Source organism: Schistocerca piceifrons, chromosome X (genome assembly GCF_021461385.2).
Source record: "Schistocerca piceifrons isolate TAMUIC-IGC-003096 chromosome X, iqSchPice1.1, whole genome shotgun sequence".
Taxonomy (NCBI): domain Eukaryota; kingdom Metazoa; phylum Arthropoda; class Insecta; order Orthoptera; family Acrididae; genus Schistocerca; species Schistocerca piceifrons.
This window is the reverse complement of record NC_060149.1, coordinates 798924154-798943503: the sequence shown is the minus strand read 5'-3', so window position 1 is coordinate 798943503 and position 19350 is coordinate 798924154. Positions and strand designations below refer to the sequence as shown.

The 19350-nt window shown below is 37.4% G+C and overlaps 1 protein-coding gene across 1 annotated transcript in view; it reads left to right on the top strand.

The window, feature by feature from the left end:
- LOC124722710 (Down syndrome cell adhesion molecule-like protein Dscam2) overlaps positions 1 to 19350 on the top strand; it is a 382068-nt gene that overhangs the window by 319229 nt on the left and 43489 nt on the right. Inside the window, exons 18-19 of the mRNA XM_047247846.1 lie at positions 1606 to 2040; positions 13836 to 13979. Coding sequence (XP_047103802.1) covers positions 1606 to 2040; positions 13836 to 13979 — 579 coding nt within the window. The remainder of the gene's footprint in view (positions 1 to 1605; positions 2041 to 13835; positions 13980 to 19350) is intronic.

Sequence of the window (19350 nt, the reverse complement as noted above, 5' to 3'; positions counted from 1 at the left end):
AGCCTCTTCCTTAAATTACAACAAAAATGTATGTCAAATAGGCTGAAATATATCTCATTTTCAAATTTATTTACTGTAAGCATTTTTACTTCCAAAAGACAGTTAAGAATGATATGAATCTTAGTTGCACATTACATGTAGAAACAAATAAAGAAACATCGTATGAAAAGTACTATCATATGAAAGCTGAAACATAACTTACTGATACATTAAAAGTATGCCTGTTTTGAGAATAGTTTATTTTCTTACACAGTGACACACAAGGTCAATTACTGTGCCTGACCAGGACTCAAAGCTTTGCCTTTCATGGCCAACACTGTTCCAACCTGAGCCATTCAAACATTTGCCATTACTCAGCTCAAAGTTTCATTCAGTTAATATATTTATTTAGCTTGTTCAGTTGTATGCAGTATAATAAACTAGTTATTATAGTACTGCCCATAAATGGTTTGGATTAGATTGTTTGAGGGAAGAGACCAAACAGCGAGGTCATCGGTCTCATCGGATAGGGAAGGACAGGGAAGGAAGTCGGCCATGCCCTTTCAAAGGAACCATCCCGGCATTTGCCTGGAGCGATTTAGGGAAATCACAGAAAACCTAAATCAGGATGGCCGGACGTGGGATTGAACCGTCGTCCTCCCGAATGTGAGTCCAGTGTGCTAACCACTGTGCCACCTCGCTCGGTACCCATAAATGGTTCAAATGGCTCTAAGCACTATGGGACTTGGCCCATAAATGATAAATATGTTTGGAAAAACAAGTTCCTTATCATGTCACATAACTGTGGAGTAAAAGACTGGGTCCAAAAACAACCCTCTGGCTATTACTTAGCTATATTCTGTCATCTCCTTTTTCCCAGGAGTTTAATTAGCAAGGTATGTGGAAAGGTGTTGTGGAGTTCACAAGAGTAGGATGTAGGAAATTACTAAAGTTTTTGGTTGGGATGTAAGATGTGCTCAGGTGGATTATTACTGTCCATGAAAGGTGAACGGCCAGGTTTAAGTTTGAATGTATCAGGAGTTTGACTACATCATGTACTCTGAGCAGAGTGAAAGACTGTTTCTAACAACTTGTATTAATTACAGTCATACTCTGTGGAAGCTAAGAATGTTTATGAATACTTATACTTGTATAAATTATCTTCTGAGTTATTAGAGCAATTGTTAAATATCTACTTAAATTTTGATGATTTGCTTTATACCTGAGTCCACAGTTGGTAAGTATTTTTAAATGATTCCCACCTGTAACTGTCATAATTTGGCTTTTGGTTTTAAAATGAAACAAAAATTGATGATTGCAGAAGGGGTGGAATCATTTAAACAAAACCAAACTTTAATTTTCCATTTATGAAGTTCATTACTAAGAAACATGTGCTGTTATTTCAATTAGGCTTTTCATCCTAACATCTGTAATGAAGATGGGTTAGTCCAAGTAATATTCAACAGATTTCATAGTCAATAAAGCAGAAAATATAATTTATGCATTATTTCACAGGTTGAGTGTATTTTTTCTTAAATTTATTGTATTGATGCTCATTGCAATAGGCAAATATTAATCACTTCTCATTTCAAACTTTCATCTCATATCTAATTTTAAACATTCCAGTTGCTCCTTCTGCTCCACTATTGCAAGTCTCTGGTACTAGCACCTCATGGATTCAACTGAAGTGGAATCCAGTGAAAAATGGCGGTAGTGCTGTGAGAGGATACTTGCTTAATTTTCGAAAAGAAGGAGGTGGTGAATGGGAAGAAAGACTCCTACCAAGAGATGCAACATTGTACCAACTGCAAGGCCTCACTTGTGGAACTGAGTATCATCTGCAGTTGTTTGCATTCAACTCCATTGGAAGTGGTGCTCCAAGTGAACTTTTAGTTGTTAGAACAAATGGGTCCCGTCCAGTGAAACCAAACTTCTCTGAATTTATCTCTGTGAATATCACAACAGTTATATTAAACTTCAAATCCTGGAGGGATAATGGATGTCCAATTATTTCATTTGGAGTTGAATACAGGGAGAGCTCACAGCAGGACTGGATAACTGGTAGGTACAAACAATAGTTTTCCATTACAAAAGATTGTTTCACAAGTATTCAAACCTTAAGCATATCAAAGTCAGACTTGGTGACTGCACTGACATCTTTACAGGGAGATGTTGGCTTGGTGATAATGTGCAACAGTTCACTGCCAACACCTGGTGAGCATTTTTGAAACCTGAATTGCCTTTTTCCACAAATTATTATGTAATGTGAATTAAAATTGCCTAACATTTGCTAACCTATATGTTGAGGTGATTTGGAAGAATAATGTTGTAGGGGAAATTGTAGCATTTACTTGGTGACACAGTTTTAAAGTGTGTCTTTTGAATCTTCATGACACTGTTATCATTTGCAAGCTGACTTATTACATACTAAGCTTTACAGTCATATAATGTTGACATGTGAGTGACCTTCTAGTTTCAACAGAAAATTTAATCAATTTACTTATGGTACAGTAATTACAGCCAAGATTGTGTCATCCAGAATTCTTCACATAAGACTACAATATTTTATACTTCTTTAACACTGCAATCTCATAGTCTGTAAAGTAGAAACAAATCTAGTGTGGCACACTGCATAAGAAAACAGTAGGAACACAATTGGGTGACCAGTGAAATCCACGATAAATATAAATGTAAGACTAATTTAAATGTTAAAGTGTATGTAGCTCATTTAGATCTTGCTAGTGTCCTATCACCCTTACAAAAAAAAAAAAAATCACATTTTCTCAGCAACTGGTAAATTTATAAGCTACATGGGTTCAAACGTTCGACTAAGACATAAAAATAAGATACATAGGCTCATACAAGAAAAAGATGTAAATACACTCAATGAAAATAAGTATCACAGGCACAATAACTTCAAATTCTTCCAGAAGGTTGAAAATCTGACCAACATTGGATTCACTCCCTCGGAAATAAGCACACTAAACAAAGGCCTGAAATTTAACATACAATCACACCTTGGAAACAGTATGATTAAAAATATTATTGCAAAACACTAAAGTAGCACTTGATATGACCCAGTGGTCACCTTATATGTCAGTCATAGGCTATCTGAAAATACTTAATTGAATGCTAAATCTAGATGTACCTTATTATTTTAGAATGGCAAAAATGAACAGATAGCTTCAGTTGTATTGTTACATCTAGTGCAGCTATAATTATGAAAGTGCTGCAGCTAATGTAATTAATGCATAAATTAGAAATACTGAAGAGCTCTGTATAACAGTATATAAAAGTTGTTTTCCTTACAAAGAGATGAAAGTTGATAAATGTGCTACTGAAACTTAATATTACGAGTGTGAATCAAGTATAAATGGGGTTTTATTTTTAAAAATCATTTATTGAAAAACAAAAGGCAGTTATAATATATTTTTCCGCATAGTTTCCTGCTTTAGAAATACATTTTTCCCAGTGAGAAGGAAAGTTTTTCATTGCAGCTTTGTAAAATGAAGCTGGTTGCATCAAGAGTCAATTGCCCACAAATTCCTCCACACCTCTGTCATCTTCAAATGGTGCCCTCCTACAGCTTCTTTAAATTATCCAAACAAATGGAAATTGTTGCTTTGATATGATGAGCATTACAAATGAAGCTGTTGGAAGTATGTAATGACCGGCTCTTCCCAGTTCTAACAGCTTCATCCAACAATACTAGAAGTGTGGGACCAGTCCTACCAACTGTTGATGCTCAGGAAAAAAATCCTGTTTATATTTGATTCACCCTCATAAACAATGAATCTTCAAATGAGTATCAAGTTTCTTCATAGTTTTGTGAGAAAAAGAAGATGCAAGAACCTGTGGATTGTGGAAGGAAGGGGCACATTACATAGAATCACAGTCAAGGAAGAATACATTGTGCCAGAGAGGTAGGAATTGATATAAAAAAAGAAAGGAGGCTATTTGAAGTATGCTGAATCCTTAAGTATTAATTTTTAAAGACTGTTAAATATAAATAAAACAATAAATTAGTGTGAGGAAGTGGATAGAGGCAGAGATATGATGTGCATTATAACACCTTGGTATAAATGATGATTTTAAGGTAGTAAAATCAACCCAATACTAACAGTAGTCTCAATCTCAAGGCAAACTAGATAGAGGAAAAAAGTAAGACCGCAATAAAAATTAAGAGATCAAGGAAAACTGAGAAGGTAAGAAGGAAATGTGGTAACTGAAAGATATACAGGTGAATATTGTGATATTAAAGAATAAAAATAAAAGGTTAAAACTTTTTGAGGTAAACTATATGGAACCACAGTAAAGGACTAAACACAGAATTTAACTGAATGAGATTTTCACTCTGCAGCGGAGTGTACGCCGATATGAAACTTCCTGGCAGATTAAAACTGTGTGCCATACCGAGACTCGAACTTGGGACTTTTGTCTTTCGTGGGCAAGTGCTCTACCAACTGAGCTACCCAAACACGACTCATGCCCTGTCCTCAGCTGCACTTCTACCAGTACCTCGTCTCCTACCTTCCAAACTTAACAGAAGCTCTCCTGTGAACCTTGCAGAACTAGCACCATTCCTCCAGAGACATCCAGACACCTCAGTGAAAGTGTTCCCTGCAAATATGAAGCCATCATACAGCCTAAGGGTGGACACATCCTGTATAAATGTCCACCAATGGAGTCGGGATACTTTCAATCAGATAATGCACCTACATTAAATTGAAACAAAGTTCTACCACACAATACTCTATAAATAAAAGTCACAGTCTGCTTCTGTGCATGTTTAGAGATGTTCATATTTGCATTGTAGCCAAGAGCTTGAGATCATACTGTCAGGTTTGCCATAGTTGTTAATCGTTAGCTTCAAGATAAAGCACAGTGGAAAATAAAATTTATGAGTAGTATTGCAGTCAATCATTCCTGAAGGAAATGGTTTTGATGTGTGGAGTTCTTCAACATATTCTTTAGGAATCAGTACTAGCAACTTAGCATAGCTCTTCAGTATCTTCCTATGTACCTACATGCCAACCAAACCAGAAAACAAGAAATAAGTGCTTTAAGATCTGGATGCACATTGCATGGTCCAAAAATTCCATTCTGCTGTGAAGACAATGTTTTCTTAAGTGTACTAGAAGTGTTCCTCAACTCTTAAAAATCTCTCTAGGGATGGTTGGTAGAATAGCAGCTGCTTAAATTTGTAGAGGCACTTTTAAACAATCTTACAAGATTTAGACCCAAAAACAGGTTATTTCATTATGGAATTTCTCACTCATAATCATTAGACATTGCTACTGGTAAATTTAGCTGGAGAGCTCTTCAGTATCTTCCTTTGCACCTCATTTTGTTTCACATACTATAACTTTTCCTTGCTTACATAACTGATGACAGCTAAAAGGATGGCAGTTTTCACTGTTTGTATGGAATTAACAATGTACACAATTGTCAGAAGACGCTTGGAACAATGCTTTCATGAGTTGTTTTGAAGTATAATGAGATGCACTGTCTATAGTCAAAAAGTACAATAAATGAGATAACTAGCTGCACATTGTAATGAACTAGACATTTAACTGTAATCACCTTTTTCTTCATTTAAACTTAAAACTGAATTAATTACTTCAGAACAATGAAAAATTAAAGAGAACTTGACTGCAGCATAGATGAAAAAGGGAAAAAATTTTACATCAGATTCCTCAGGATGTGATAGACATTGTTGTTGTGGTCTTCAGTCCAAAGACTGGTTTGATGCAGCTCTCCATGCTTCTCTATCCTGTGCAAGCCTCTTCATCTCCCAGTACCTACTGCAACCTACATCCTTCTGAATCTGTTTAGCATATTCATCTCTTGGTCTCCCTCTTCGATTTTTACCCTCCATGCTGCCCTCTAATACTAAATTGGTGATCCCTTGATGCCTCAGAATATGTCCTACCAACCGATCTCTTCTTCAAGTCAAGTTGTGCTACAAATTTCTCTTCTCCCCAATTCTATTCAATACCTCCTCATTAGTTATGTGATCTACCCATCTAATCTTCAGCATTCTTCTGTAGCACCACATTTCGAAAGCTTCTATTCTCTTTTCGTCTAAACTATTTATTGTCCACGTTTCACTTCCATATATGGATACACTCCATACAAATACTTTCAGAAAAGACTTCCTGACACTTAAATCTATACTCAATGTTAACAAATTTCTCTTCTTCAGAAACACTTTCCTTGCCATTGCCAATCTACATTTTATATCCTCTAGACTTCAACCATTATCAGTTATTTTGCTCCCCAAATAGCAAAACTCATTTACTACTTTAAGCGTCTCATTTCCTAATCTAATTCCCGCAGCATCACCCGATTTAATTCGACTACATTCCATTATCCACATTTTGCTTTTGTTGATGTTCATCTTATCCTCCTTTCAAGACACTGTCCATTCCATTCAGCTGCTCTTCTAGGTCCTTTGCTGTCTCTGACAGAATTACAATGTCATCGGTGAACCTCAAGGTTTTAATTTCTTCTCCACGGATTTTAATTCCTACTCCGAATTTTTCTTTTGTTTCCTTTACTGCTTGCTCAAGGTTAGGTACAGTGGTCTGGAAAAAATGTACTGCATAAAGCATTTAGGACAAGGATGGCTTCATATCCACCATGGGCTTCAGGCAGTCATTGCCTTGAAGGAATCATTGTTTAAAAGTTTGCAACTACGGGTAGCACAGGGGACTGTATGTGAATGTTCCTACATCTTTGAAGTAACATTTACTCAATTTTACAGAACATGATAGACATATGCATGAGTTTATTGGAAAGCTGAAAAATGAACAATTGTTAGGAAAGAGATTAAGCAATTGAAAAGCTATCAAAGTTGTGTTATTAATGCATTATATTTACTCTGTGTTAAATGCAACAATACTAATATCATGAAAAAATGCAAAAGTTGTATAGAGGAACAAATACATTATAATTAATTTTGCTAGTGAAGTGTTACTATGTGTAGTTTTCAATACATGCTTTTATTCTCTGCTGAGAGTCCTTCAGAGGAACAAGAAGTTAGGTACAGTGGTCTGGAAAAAATGTACTGCATAAACCATTTAGGACAATGATGGCCTCATATCCAACATGGGCTTCAGGCAGTAATTGCCTTGAAGGAATCATTGTTTAAAAGTTTGCAACTACAGATAGCACAGGGGACTGTATGTGAATGTTCCTACATCTTTGAAGTAACATTTTCTCAATTTTACAGAACATGAATACAGCTCAGGAAATGTGTTTGCAGACAATATTAATGGGATAATTGAGGAATACAAAGGCACAGGTAAAGTTAATGAATTATAGTCAGCTTGTTATAAATTAAACATATCTCATGGAAAAGAGTATTTGCTGAGGAAAGGATGGCCACTACAGCAACATAAGTAAGTTTTTGCTTTCCACATTTTCTACATACAAAGGTTGGAAGTTGGCCAAGTACATTCTAAGTCAAACTATCAATAGTTGTCTGTGTTCTAATTAGGTGTAAGCACAACATGACCAACAGACTGAATGCAACTTTATTCCATGGTAGCATTAACAACTTGAACACAGTATTTAAATAACATTCAGCAGGAATCAATTATGTACACATAGAAAACTGAGGCTGAACAGCTGCTTTAAATAGACTGGCTCCCACAGTGGGCTCTGATAGTGATGTATCACGCAAGTCTGAGGCACCATCTGCGGATGACATAGCATTGCCACACGTGTGGCCTTTCGAAAGTATGTGCATGCCTCACTACAATCTGAGACTGTAAAATGACCCACATGACTTCCACTTTTTTACAGTGGCCTGATTAACTGGAGTAAACTGTGGCATTCAGTTTCACCATGAGTTTATATAATATGTCTCCCATTAGTGAACTTAACAGGTAATGAGATACTCTGAACAGTACAGGCCTTTCTTCGAGTCTCCTCATCAAAAAATTAGTAGAAAAGCTTCTTAATTGACCATTCAAAATAGTCTCACGTTTGTATCTTGATATGCTTGTACTTATGTCTCCTAGAAAGTAAATTATTTTTGCATAGCATGGTACAGCTTAAGGTGTGGGAAAACTTGGTTATGATGGGGCATACAGGAAAAGAAAGGGTATTTCTTTGGGGAGATGACTCGCAGAAAATTTTAATGATATATTGTAACATCAGTAGTGAAAATGTGTGAAATTAAAATAACATCCAAATTGTTTTAATGAATTGTGGGACTGCAAAATGACTGTTCCATTGTTCCTTAAACTGGGCATTTCCTGTATCACATGGACTACAGCATACACTGCCTAGTAAAGTAACAACAATAATATATCTTCCATATGGCCAGGTGAACAGTAAGGCATTTATTAGTTCCCTAGTTTATGGCATCCTTCATTTAACAAAAATCAGTCAATATTGGCAGAATTTCAATAACTCCATAGCTTAGCATGACAAAGTTCCAGTCAACACATCTATATCTGTACTCTTACATGGTCTAATGTGCACTTGAATTCTTACTTAATTGTGTTACCTGGGTAGTCATGTGTCATATAAGGCTTCTCTTGAAATTAACATCATAAACTGTTAATAACATTTCTGGATAATTGTATTGTCAATAGTGAAATTCATTTAGTCCAAGATAAATATTGTGCAATGGAAAAACCAAAACTACACTCTGGATGGCAAAATGCATGTGTGCCAGAAACTGTATGTAGTTGTCACAACAGTACCAACATTCCTTTGTGGCACAGTTCTCTGACTATCTCACTCTTAAGTACCAACATTAATAATTTCTGGTGAAAAGCTCTCAGGTTTCAAGCTAAGTGGCAGTTTTAAAAAACCACAATGTTTTCGTGAATGTCATATTCATCATTCCCTAGTGAAGTACTGGGTTTTTAAATGCTTTCTGATAGCTTTTCATTAACATTATAAACTGGGAAAATTGACATTTCTGGTCTATGAATTTATTTATGTCTTTTTGGTTGATGATGAAGACTTGTAACTTGTTACTGTAACTGGGAGTGTGTATTGAAATTGCATTCAGTGTCACTGTCCTATTGTCATTTGTGGCTATTTGATGTAGTTTCTTGGATTTTTGCACTTATCACAATGGGGCCATAAAATCATTTTTTAATCTTTGTAATGTATTGGAAATACCTCCATTGCAGTCACTTAGTTTTCATATTGATCATGCACACTTGCAATAGCTAAATATCTCTGTAACAATTTCTTGAGGGATAGTTTTTTATCCTTTTGCATACCATTCAAAAAATTCAATACTTAATACCAGTTAGCACATGTCTTATTTCAGTGTATTGGGAAACTTGTTGGCACCTCTTATCACCATGAATGTCATTTTCTCCTCCTCAAAATGAATGAATGAATCAAAGTCCATTACAACCTGTATGCCATATCTTAAGTGCTGATAACATGTGCCTTATAAAAAGTATAAAAAGAATGGGTTTTTACAATGGTTTTTAACTAGTTACATTTGCCTTTAGTAAATGAATCATAGCACAAATCACACATTTGCTGGACCAGAAATCAAAACAGTAATATTAAATTCAGACTACAAGCACAACATGGTTTGCACACACAAGTAAAATTGTACCTTATGATTCACACATATGTGGTAGATTTACCAGCCATAAAAAACATACTTTTGCTGAATAGTATTTCTGATGTGCAATATCCACCATGAAAACCATAGTGATTAAATCCTAAGTTATTTACATAATGATTACATTGATGAAAGACATTCTGAGCATTGTTTTGCCACTGAGCCACTAATTTGCTGTATATTGGACATGCATGGAATCACTCCACTCAGCAATATTATGAGGATCAGAGCATGAAGAAAATTAACATTCTAAATGTATATATTGCACAACATGGATGGTTTTTCTCAATTATGTTACTTTCACATTACAGCAGCTTTACATGGAGTCACATCTAGATTGTTGTAGTTTTCTGCTGACCAAATCCACCATAAAAAGTACAGTGGTTATCATATAGCAATATTGTGATTAATCTGAATTACAGAAGCCCGGTTGCTTCTTTCATAGGTGTGTGAGCATAATGAAAACTTAAACACAGAATTTATGAAAGCTGGATGCTTTTTACCTATAAACATTGGTATAATAAATGAAATCTACTCTAATCTTAGCATTATGTCTCATGATGTGAAATTTTTAAAAATTTTCTTCTAATGTACACATCACTGATAACTTCTGTAAATCACAGGAACTTACAAAGTTTTCTAATACTCATCATTTATTCTTCCCACCCACCTGAACAATATTTTTGTAGAAAATGACACAAGTGTACTGATTACTTTCACAACAATCATCTAATTCTAAAATATTTTTTTTCCTTTGATTAAGCTCATTTCAGTAGCTATCTTTCCTAAGGAGGGAAAACATACCAAAAAATCCATTTTATAAAAGTTAGCTGCTGAATCTGCCATTCATAAACAGATGTCTCTATGTATGGTTTTCCAGATGAATAATTTCTGGTATAGTTGTAGTGTTGTAATGCAGTAAAAATTTTATGTGCAGTAGTATTTTGAAATCATGGCGCAAAGTACAGTGACACAATGGTATCGGTACCATGCTAGATTCAGGTTTGCATTGAAGGATATCTGATGTCTCATCCATCACTATAGAGTTAAAATTTGAATATTTTACTAAATTAGTCCTTGTGATTGGCAATGTAGGTTTTGATTAAAAATAATGGAAATATTACTCTGTGTGAATGGCAACACTGTTTTTCAATCAAAAAATGGGCATGTATTATGTGGTTCTACATGAATCTGAGTGGGAGCTCATTTCTAGTAACTACACTCCTGGAAATGGAAAAAAGAACACATTGACACCGGTGTGTCAGACCCACCATACTTGCTCCGGACACTGCGAGAGGGCTGTACAAGCAATGATCACACGCACGGCACCGCGGACACACCAGGAACCGCGGTGTTGGCCGTCGAATGGCGCTAGCTGCGCAGCATTTGTGCACCGCCGCCGTCAGTGTCAGCCAGTTTGCCGTGGCATACGGAGCTCCATCGCAGTCTTTAACACTGGTAGCATGCCGCGACAGCGTGGACGTGAACCGTATGTGCAGTTGACGGACTTTGAGCGAGGGCGTATAGTGGGCATGCGGGAGGCCGGGTGGACGTACCGCCGAATTGCTCAACACGTGGGGCGTGAGGTCTCCACAGTACATCGATGTTGTCGCCAGTGGTCGGCGGAAGGTGCACGTGCCCGTCGACCTGGGACCGGACCGCAGCGACGCACGGATGCACGCCAAGACCGTAGGATCCTACGCAGTGCCGTAGGGGACCGCACCGCCACTTCCCAGCAAATTAGGGACACTGTTGCTCCTGGGGTATCGGCGAGGACCATTCGCAACCGTCTCCATGAAGCTGGGCTACGGTCCCGCACACCGTTAGGCCGTCTTCCGCTCACGCCCCAACATCGTGCAGCCCGCCTCCAGTGGTGTCGCGACAGGCGTGAATGGAGGGACGAATGGAGACGTGTCGTCTTCAGCGATGAGAGTCGCTTCAGCCTTGGTGCCAATGATGGTCGTATGCGTGTTTGGCGCCGTGCAGGTGAGCGCCACAATCAGGACTGCATACGACCGAGGCACACAGGGCCAACACCCGGCATCATGGTGTGGGGAGCGATCTCCTACACTGGCCGTACACCACTGGTGATCGTCGAGGGGACACTGAATGGTGCACGGTACATCCAAACCGTCATCGAACCCATCGTTCTACCATTCCTAGACCGGCAAGGGAACTCGCTGTTCCAACAGGACAATGCACGTCCGCATGTATCCCGTGCCACCCAACGTGCTCTAGAAGGTGTAAGTCAACTACCCTGGCCAGCAAGATCTCCGGATCTGTCCCCCATTGAGCATATTTGGGACTGGATGAAGTGTCGTCTCACGCGGTCTGCACGTCCAGCACGAACGCTGGTCCAACTGAGGCGCCAGGTGGAAATGGCATGGCAAGCCGTTCCACAGGACTACATCCAGCATCTCTACGATCGTGTCCATGGGAGAATAGCAGCCTGCATTGCTGCGAAAGGTGGATATACACTGTACTAGTGCCGACATTGTGCATGCTCTGTTGCCTGTGTCTATGTGCCTGTGGTTCTGTCAGTGTGATCATGTGATGTATCTGACCCCAGGAATGTGTCAATAAAGTTTCCCCTTCCTGGGACAATGAATTCACGGTGTTCTTATTTCAATTTCCAGGAGTGTAGAATATAACTAATATCCAAAACTGTAACAAAAAGAAAAAATAGAGATGCATTTGAAAAGCTGCTTTATCACCAGTAATCTATTCTGTCAGTTATTAGTTATATTGTCTTAGTCTGTGATTTAATGACCATCATGTACTTTCTCCCACAAAAAGTATTCCTCAACCTCATTGTATAGTGTCAGTCATTTTCTACTACTTAAGCATGCATTTCTCTTTCAAAGCCAGTTTCAATTCAGGCCAATTGTTTATTATTTTTGACAATTTCTATGTCCCTTCCTCCTGAGTTTTCTTTGCTCTGTCTCCAGAAGATTTGAATGTCCTGTTGTTTGCCTCTGACTTTATACCAATCTTATACTAATAACCTACATTACATTGTGGTTATTTCTCTCCCCTGCATGCTTCAGTCTGCAGAAGACATTTGCTTCCACAATAAGTAAAAAAAAAAAAATGTTGTGGCTAGCAACAAAATCTTGTGAATTGCTTCTTGTCACATAGCAGCATGGGAATAGTGCAGTTGGTAGACAACATTTAAATTAATTTAGATCTGTCTCATTTTTTCCCTCAACTTATCTTTTCTCTTAAGCAAATAGTACAGTGGTTAAGGCATTAAACTTTTATTCAATGTAAGTGGTGTTCAGCCCAGTGTGGCCATTCAAATTTAGATTTTTTTGTATTGTCTGTAAATATTTTCATTAAAATACCTATATGATTTCTTTGAAAGGGTTATGCCTTAAAATATTCCTAGATTTTTCTTCTGAATTAGTGTGTCAACTACAATAACCTTACTGTCAATGAGTCATTAAGTTATTGTAGCCTTCTCACCTACCCATTCCATACCATCATTGCACATGACGGTGTACATAAGTGTTCTCTGCAAATTGCTTGGTAGATATTGGAAGACTCCTGTGAATGAGAGTAAAATGTATCAGTATCTGCCTACCTCCAATCCAGTTTCTATGTAATTTACATGTCAGCATACATATGAACCATTGTGATCTAGAGGCTTTGTCTCTACTGCCCCTTCTGGTTCCCTTTAGCTTCGATTGTAGAGATAGTACTGAGTATTCTTAAAATGTATCTCTTTTCATAATGTTGATGGGTTCAACAATTCTATACATTAAAGCACTTAATTACTCTACCAGTGCTTTCTTTAAAACCATTTAAACTTGAAATTGGATTTTAGCTTTTCAATGATCCTGTCCTCCATTTCTACTTCATTTCACCTTCACCTTCACCCCCCCCCCCCCCCCCCCCCCGCTCCAACACCCCAAAAAAAATATCTTTCTCTGTCTCACGCTCCCACTCCCACCCCCACTCTTCTCTCTCTCTCTCTCTCTCTCTCTCTCTCTACAACATGAGAAAACATACTACAGCTTCAGCAACTAATTTCACATTCTTCCTGTGTTATGATAAGCTATCCCTTTTCAGAACTGTATAATTTTGTGCCCTCAAAAATATATCTGCCCATTGCTCAATTACTGTTTGGTGAAACTTTATGAATATGTATGACTGAGACAGTAACACAGAATGACAATTTTTTTTGTTAAATACTGTAAGTTTAAATAATATGTATATTACAACTGATTCCTATGTATTGTTAATGCAGCAGGCAATAATTTAGCAGTGAGGGAACACTTCCCAGTTATGGGTCTTTGGCCAGGAACAACATACATTTTTCGTATTACATCTACAAACAGTGCTGGAACTACTAGCGGAGAGTATAGAATAGTAACACAAAGTGCAGTAAGTGGTAAGAGAAGTATATTAATCCATACAGCTATCAACTGTACAGTAATTTAGTATAATTTTTAGAAAGTTTTCCTACTAGCTTAAGTGTTAATTTATAGACAGGGAATGGCATTTTATTCTTTTGTGTTAAAATTTTTTCTTTTGCATGAATTTTGTAGCTTGTGTCATGTCTTGGCTGTAGTGGTACAATTACAAGCACTGTTTTGGTGTTTCAAACCATTTTCATTTGTAAGTAATAGTAGATAATCAAGAGTTACATTTACAATGAAAAAAAAATCAATAAAACAGGTTTATTTATTAATATTGAAAGACAGTGCTACATTGCAGAATGCTCTGCCTTGGTTCAAAACAATGCATTTCACCTGGTCAGGGCATCATCAGATTATCTGGAAGTACAAAGAAAATTGGATGTAATAAATAACCAGGTGTGGTCCCATCCTGAGATACTATACTCAGAATTGAAAACCAGAAACGTAAATATGTAAGATGTAAAGCACAGGAAAGCACTTTAAAAAATGTTATAATTATTGCCAAAAAGCATTTGTCAAATATGTCTAAAATACCCGGTACATGAATGTGGAAAACACTGTAAGAGATGGTACAAAAACCACCAACAATAAACCTACAGAAGAATACTTAAAATGTGTAACTGTCAGATTACTTTGTGTGATGTGGGTCATCAGTCATAGCAGTGCAGAGTAAAGCCATGCTCATAGACTGTAAATGTGGCGCTGTAACAATGTGCCAGTGGCCAATCTGCCCTCACACATTGTATACCGAGTAGTCTTTGAATCAGAATTGCCAGATGGTGTTAGAAAAATAACCACCACTAGGTGGCATCAAGTGCAGGTACAAAGCCATCAACAAAAAATCAATATAGTAGGGAGAAAGAAATTCTCATAGGCAACCTACAAACACGTTAAGAAGATATATGGCAGATGACCGTAATACAATAAACGGAATCGGCAGGCCGACAAACGATGAGAAGATAAAGTACAAAGAATTATACTACACAACATCTAAACAGAAACCTTCCTAATTCAAAACTTAGCAAAACTGTGCACCAGGGCACTAGTTAGAATGTTCATAAGTGGAAACACTTACCAGTAAAAAAATTTAAAATTTTTTATGCAGAATGCATAAAACTAAAAGAGTAATGGGCCAGCAATTTTGAAGAGGCTATAGATCAAAACACACACATTATAATCCTAAAACTGGTGTATACTGCTGTTCACATGAACAGGGACCTTCAGTGTAAAACAAAACAAAACTGCAAACCTCAAATATTCCACAAAATATAATTCAGTGCCAAAGCTATAATTTTTTTAAGGTGAAACCATAACAGAAACCTACAACAAGCCTTATAAATTACATTACCGGCACCTGCATAATAAAATAGTATGCACAGAGGATGGGTTGGGAGACATGTAGGGGAGAGTACATTATCAGTAAAATTAAATAAAATGACTAAAGCAAAAATGGAACCTGTGACTGTGAAGCATATATAGGGCTGCACGACTAGTTTATAAGCTAAAATTACCATAAAACTGTGCTACGAATAGCAGGAACCTTCAAGATAAAACAAAACAAGCTAAAAAAAAAAACAAGAATTCTATAAAGAGAATTATGTAATTACATAACCTGGATTTTTAATGTTAAAAATGTGAAGAGATATAAAAATAAAAGAAGCCTTATTGATTAAAAATCCTTGTAGGAACCCAAGAATTCTTTGAATATCAGGAGCATAGAGTCATAAGAAACTTTGTTTTTACTGGCCACTTGATCACAGAGTAAGATATCCTTTCTGATGCATCATGTGAACGCTTGACAATTTCAATTTCTTCCAGAAGGTTAAGTCTCCTCCCTTTGGGAGTGTGATATGAAATCACAGAAACGGGAACTTAGCATAACTATTCTATTCTAACTTTGATACTGCAGTGAAGGGTTGTGGGCATCACCATTGTTACTTGGCACTGTCTTTAGTCTGTACATACAGCTTGTCAATGATCAAAGGACTGTAGCCATTATTAAAATTTTCAAAATTACCATCTGGTGAGTGGTACACAGAGGCAATAATAAGGTCAATATCTGTTAACACTAGTGAAGCTAATTCTAGATCTAGGTCTGTGGAAAAGTTTTTTAAGTCTATTTCCTTTACACTAAGAGTCTTGCTTGCATATACAGATACACCACCATGAATTGTAGTAGTTCGATACCATGAATGTACCATGTCCAAATATTCAATGGCTCTGTAATAGTTACCTTCTGCTTCATCTAACCAGTGTTCACAGATACATAAAACATCTGGTTTGACTTCTTCTACGAAGAATGATAGAAGGTCCACCTTGGTTCTTAAACACTGTTTATTAACACCTGCTAAAACTATGGGCATATAACTATCATCTCTACTGTGAGATATTATGGGACCTTGGGTTTTTATTTCAGGCACTATTTTACTAGGGCACTGGTCGATGTCCGGAATAAAAAACGCCTGACAACAATATTCTGCAACCAGACGCGCTATGTCGCGCTCATCTCCATCAGACACCAAGCAAATGTCATCCACATAACGTCTGTAAAAACAGAGGTTGAAGTAGCGGAAGCTTAGGCAAAATAATTACATTCCAGATAGTTGACAACTATGTTAACGAGAAGCCCTGCAACCGTTGGATGACATTTGCGTGCTGTTTGACGGTGATAGCGCGACACTGCACATCTGGTAGATGAGTCTAATGGGCTCCATAGTAAAATGATCGTTACGCATGAAGTTATGAATACCGAGGGAGTCGTAAACTTGCTCGATTTCAAACTTTGCCTTGTTCACAGCGTCATTAAATTCAATATTTACCGTAAATATGTCACCCCATAAATATAAAATGGGCTTCTTCAGAGCCCAATATATCGTGTTACTGAAATTACTCTTACGGCTGAATCAATTCATAGGAAATTGGAAAATTTAAAAGTTGTGGCTTTTAATAATGCCTACAGTCCTTCCATCATTCTGGAGTGTTGCTGTGCGGTTTGGGATCCGCATCAGGTGGGACTGACGGATGACATCGAAAAAGTACAAAGAAGGGCAGCTCGTTTTGTATTATCGCGAACTAGGTGAGATAGTGTCACAGGCATGATACGTGAATTGGAGTGGCAATCATTAAAACAAAGGCGTTTTTCTTTGCGACGGGATCTTCTCATGAAACTTCAATCAGCAGTTTTCTCCTCCGATTGCGAAAACATTCTGTTGGCACCCACCTACATAGGGAGAAATGATCATCACGATAAAATAAGGGAAATCAGGGCTCACACAGAAAAATTTAAGTGCTCGTTTTTCCCGCGTGCCGTTCGAGAGTGGAACGGTAGAGAGACAGCTTGAAGGTGGTTCATTGAACCCTCTGCCAGGCACTTTATTGTGAATAGCTGAGTAATCACGTTGATGTAGACAAGCTGTACGTGTAGGCTGAAGGCAACGCCAAGTTACCATGGAGATGTCCACAACCTTCACTGCAGGTTTAAGGTGTGCTAAATTCTCGTTTCTAGGTAACGTGTCGTATAGAATCGCCAGACTCTCTCTTGATCTTAAAGAAAAGCTGTTGTTCACCAACTGTAACATAATTCAGTATCAGTATATCCATAATTAGCGACCCCATAAAGATATGTAGGCCTATGCCGCTTCTCTAGTGTGCTGTATACGGGAAAACTAGATTCCAAGAACATTTGCTCACAAGGAGGGCGCAGGTAAACATAATTCCCCCTTTGCTGACCATCTCAAATCTATAGTGGCCACTCATGTTCAGGAACTCTATGATTTCATATTGCACTGCAAAACCTTCTTGAAGAAATTGAAATCAACAAGCATTCATGTACTGTACTAGGAAGGATATCTTACTCTACGATTAATTAGCCAGTAAAAACAAACTTCCTTATGACTCTGTGTTCCCTATTTTTAAGGAATTTTTAGGTTCCTATAGTGATGTTTAATCAATAAGGCTTGCTTTATGTTTATACCCCTTCATGTTTTTACCTTAAAAATCCTGATTACGTAATTATATAATTCTCTGTTTAGTAAAATTGGGATTTTGTAGTTTGTCTTATTTTGAAGATTTCTGCTGTTCACAGCAGAGTCTTATCGTAATTTTGGCTGATAGCCTAATCGCACAGTCCTAAATGTTCTTCAAAATCACAGGTCATGTTTATGCTTTAGTAATTTGATTAATTTTTAGTGATAATATGTGCCTCCCAACGCGTCCCCTGTGCGTTATATTTTACTACGAAGGTACTGTTTTTGATTTATAGACGTGTAGGTTTCTGTTATGGCTTTACCTTACAAATTCTAGTTTCGGAATTGCGTTATATCTTATGGAATATTTGAAGTTTCAGTTTTGTCTTGTTTTATACTGAAGGTTCCTTCTCCGAGACTTCATGATTACTGGCCAATTACCCTTTTAGTTTTAGTCATTCTGCAAAAAATAAATATTAATTTTTTTTTAACTTCTAACTAGTTCCCTGGTGCAAAGTTTTGCAAAATTTTTTAATTACGAAGATTTCCGTTTGGGTGTTGTATAGTACAGTTCTTTTCACTCTATCTTCTCATCGTTAGTCACTTTCCAAGTCTGCTTACTGGATTAAGTACTTTTGCTGCATTTCTTTTTCACGTGTTTATATCTTGCTTATGAGGATTTCTTTCTCTCTGGCTCTGCTGTATTGATTTTTGATGTTTTGTGCCTGCATTTTGTGCCACCTAGTGACGGTTATCTTCACTAGCGCCATCCGTCGCTTCTGATTCAATCAATACTCTGAATACACTGCGTGAACGCCGAGCGGCGACCGGTGCTGTGTTCTAGGGCCATGTTTGGAGTAGATGCGGGCGGTGTTGCTCTGAGCTGCTGTGGCTGGCGACTAACAATGCACGAGGTAAGCAGACGGAAAAACACGTTTTAACTATTCTTATTCCTGGTGGTTTTGGATACTGTCTCTTACGTTGTTTTCCACGTTCGTTTGCCGGATATTTCAGGCATACAATATTTTACGAATGATTTTTTGGCAGTAATAACATTTTTTACTTATTTATATCATTTACGCCCTACATATTTAAGTTTCTTGGTTTTTCGCATTTGAGTATAGTAACTAAGTTATGACCACGCCCAGTTATTATATCCATTTTGTATTGTACTTCCAGATAACCTGATGGTGCCCTAACCGGGTGAAACACGTCGTTTTTGAACCAATAAAGAGCGTTCTGCAATGTTTGACTGTCTTTTAATATTAATTACAATAGAAGGTTGCAGTACCACCGCACCTCAATCCATTGGGATAAATTTTGGGTAGGCTATATATTTATCTTTCCAAAACAAACATTTCTCAAACATTTCATATCA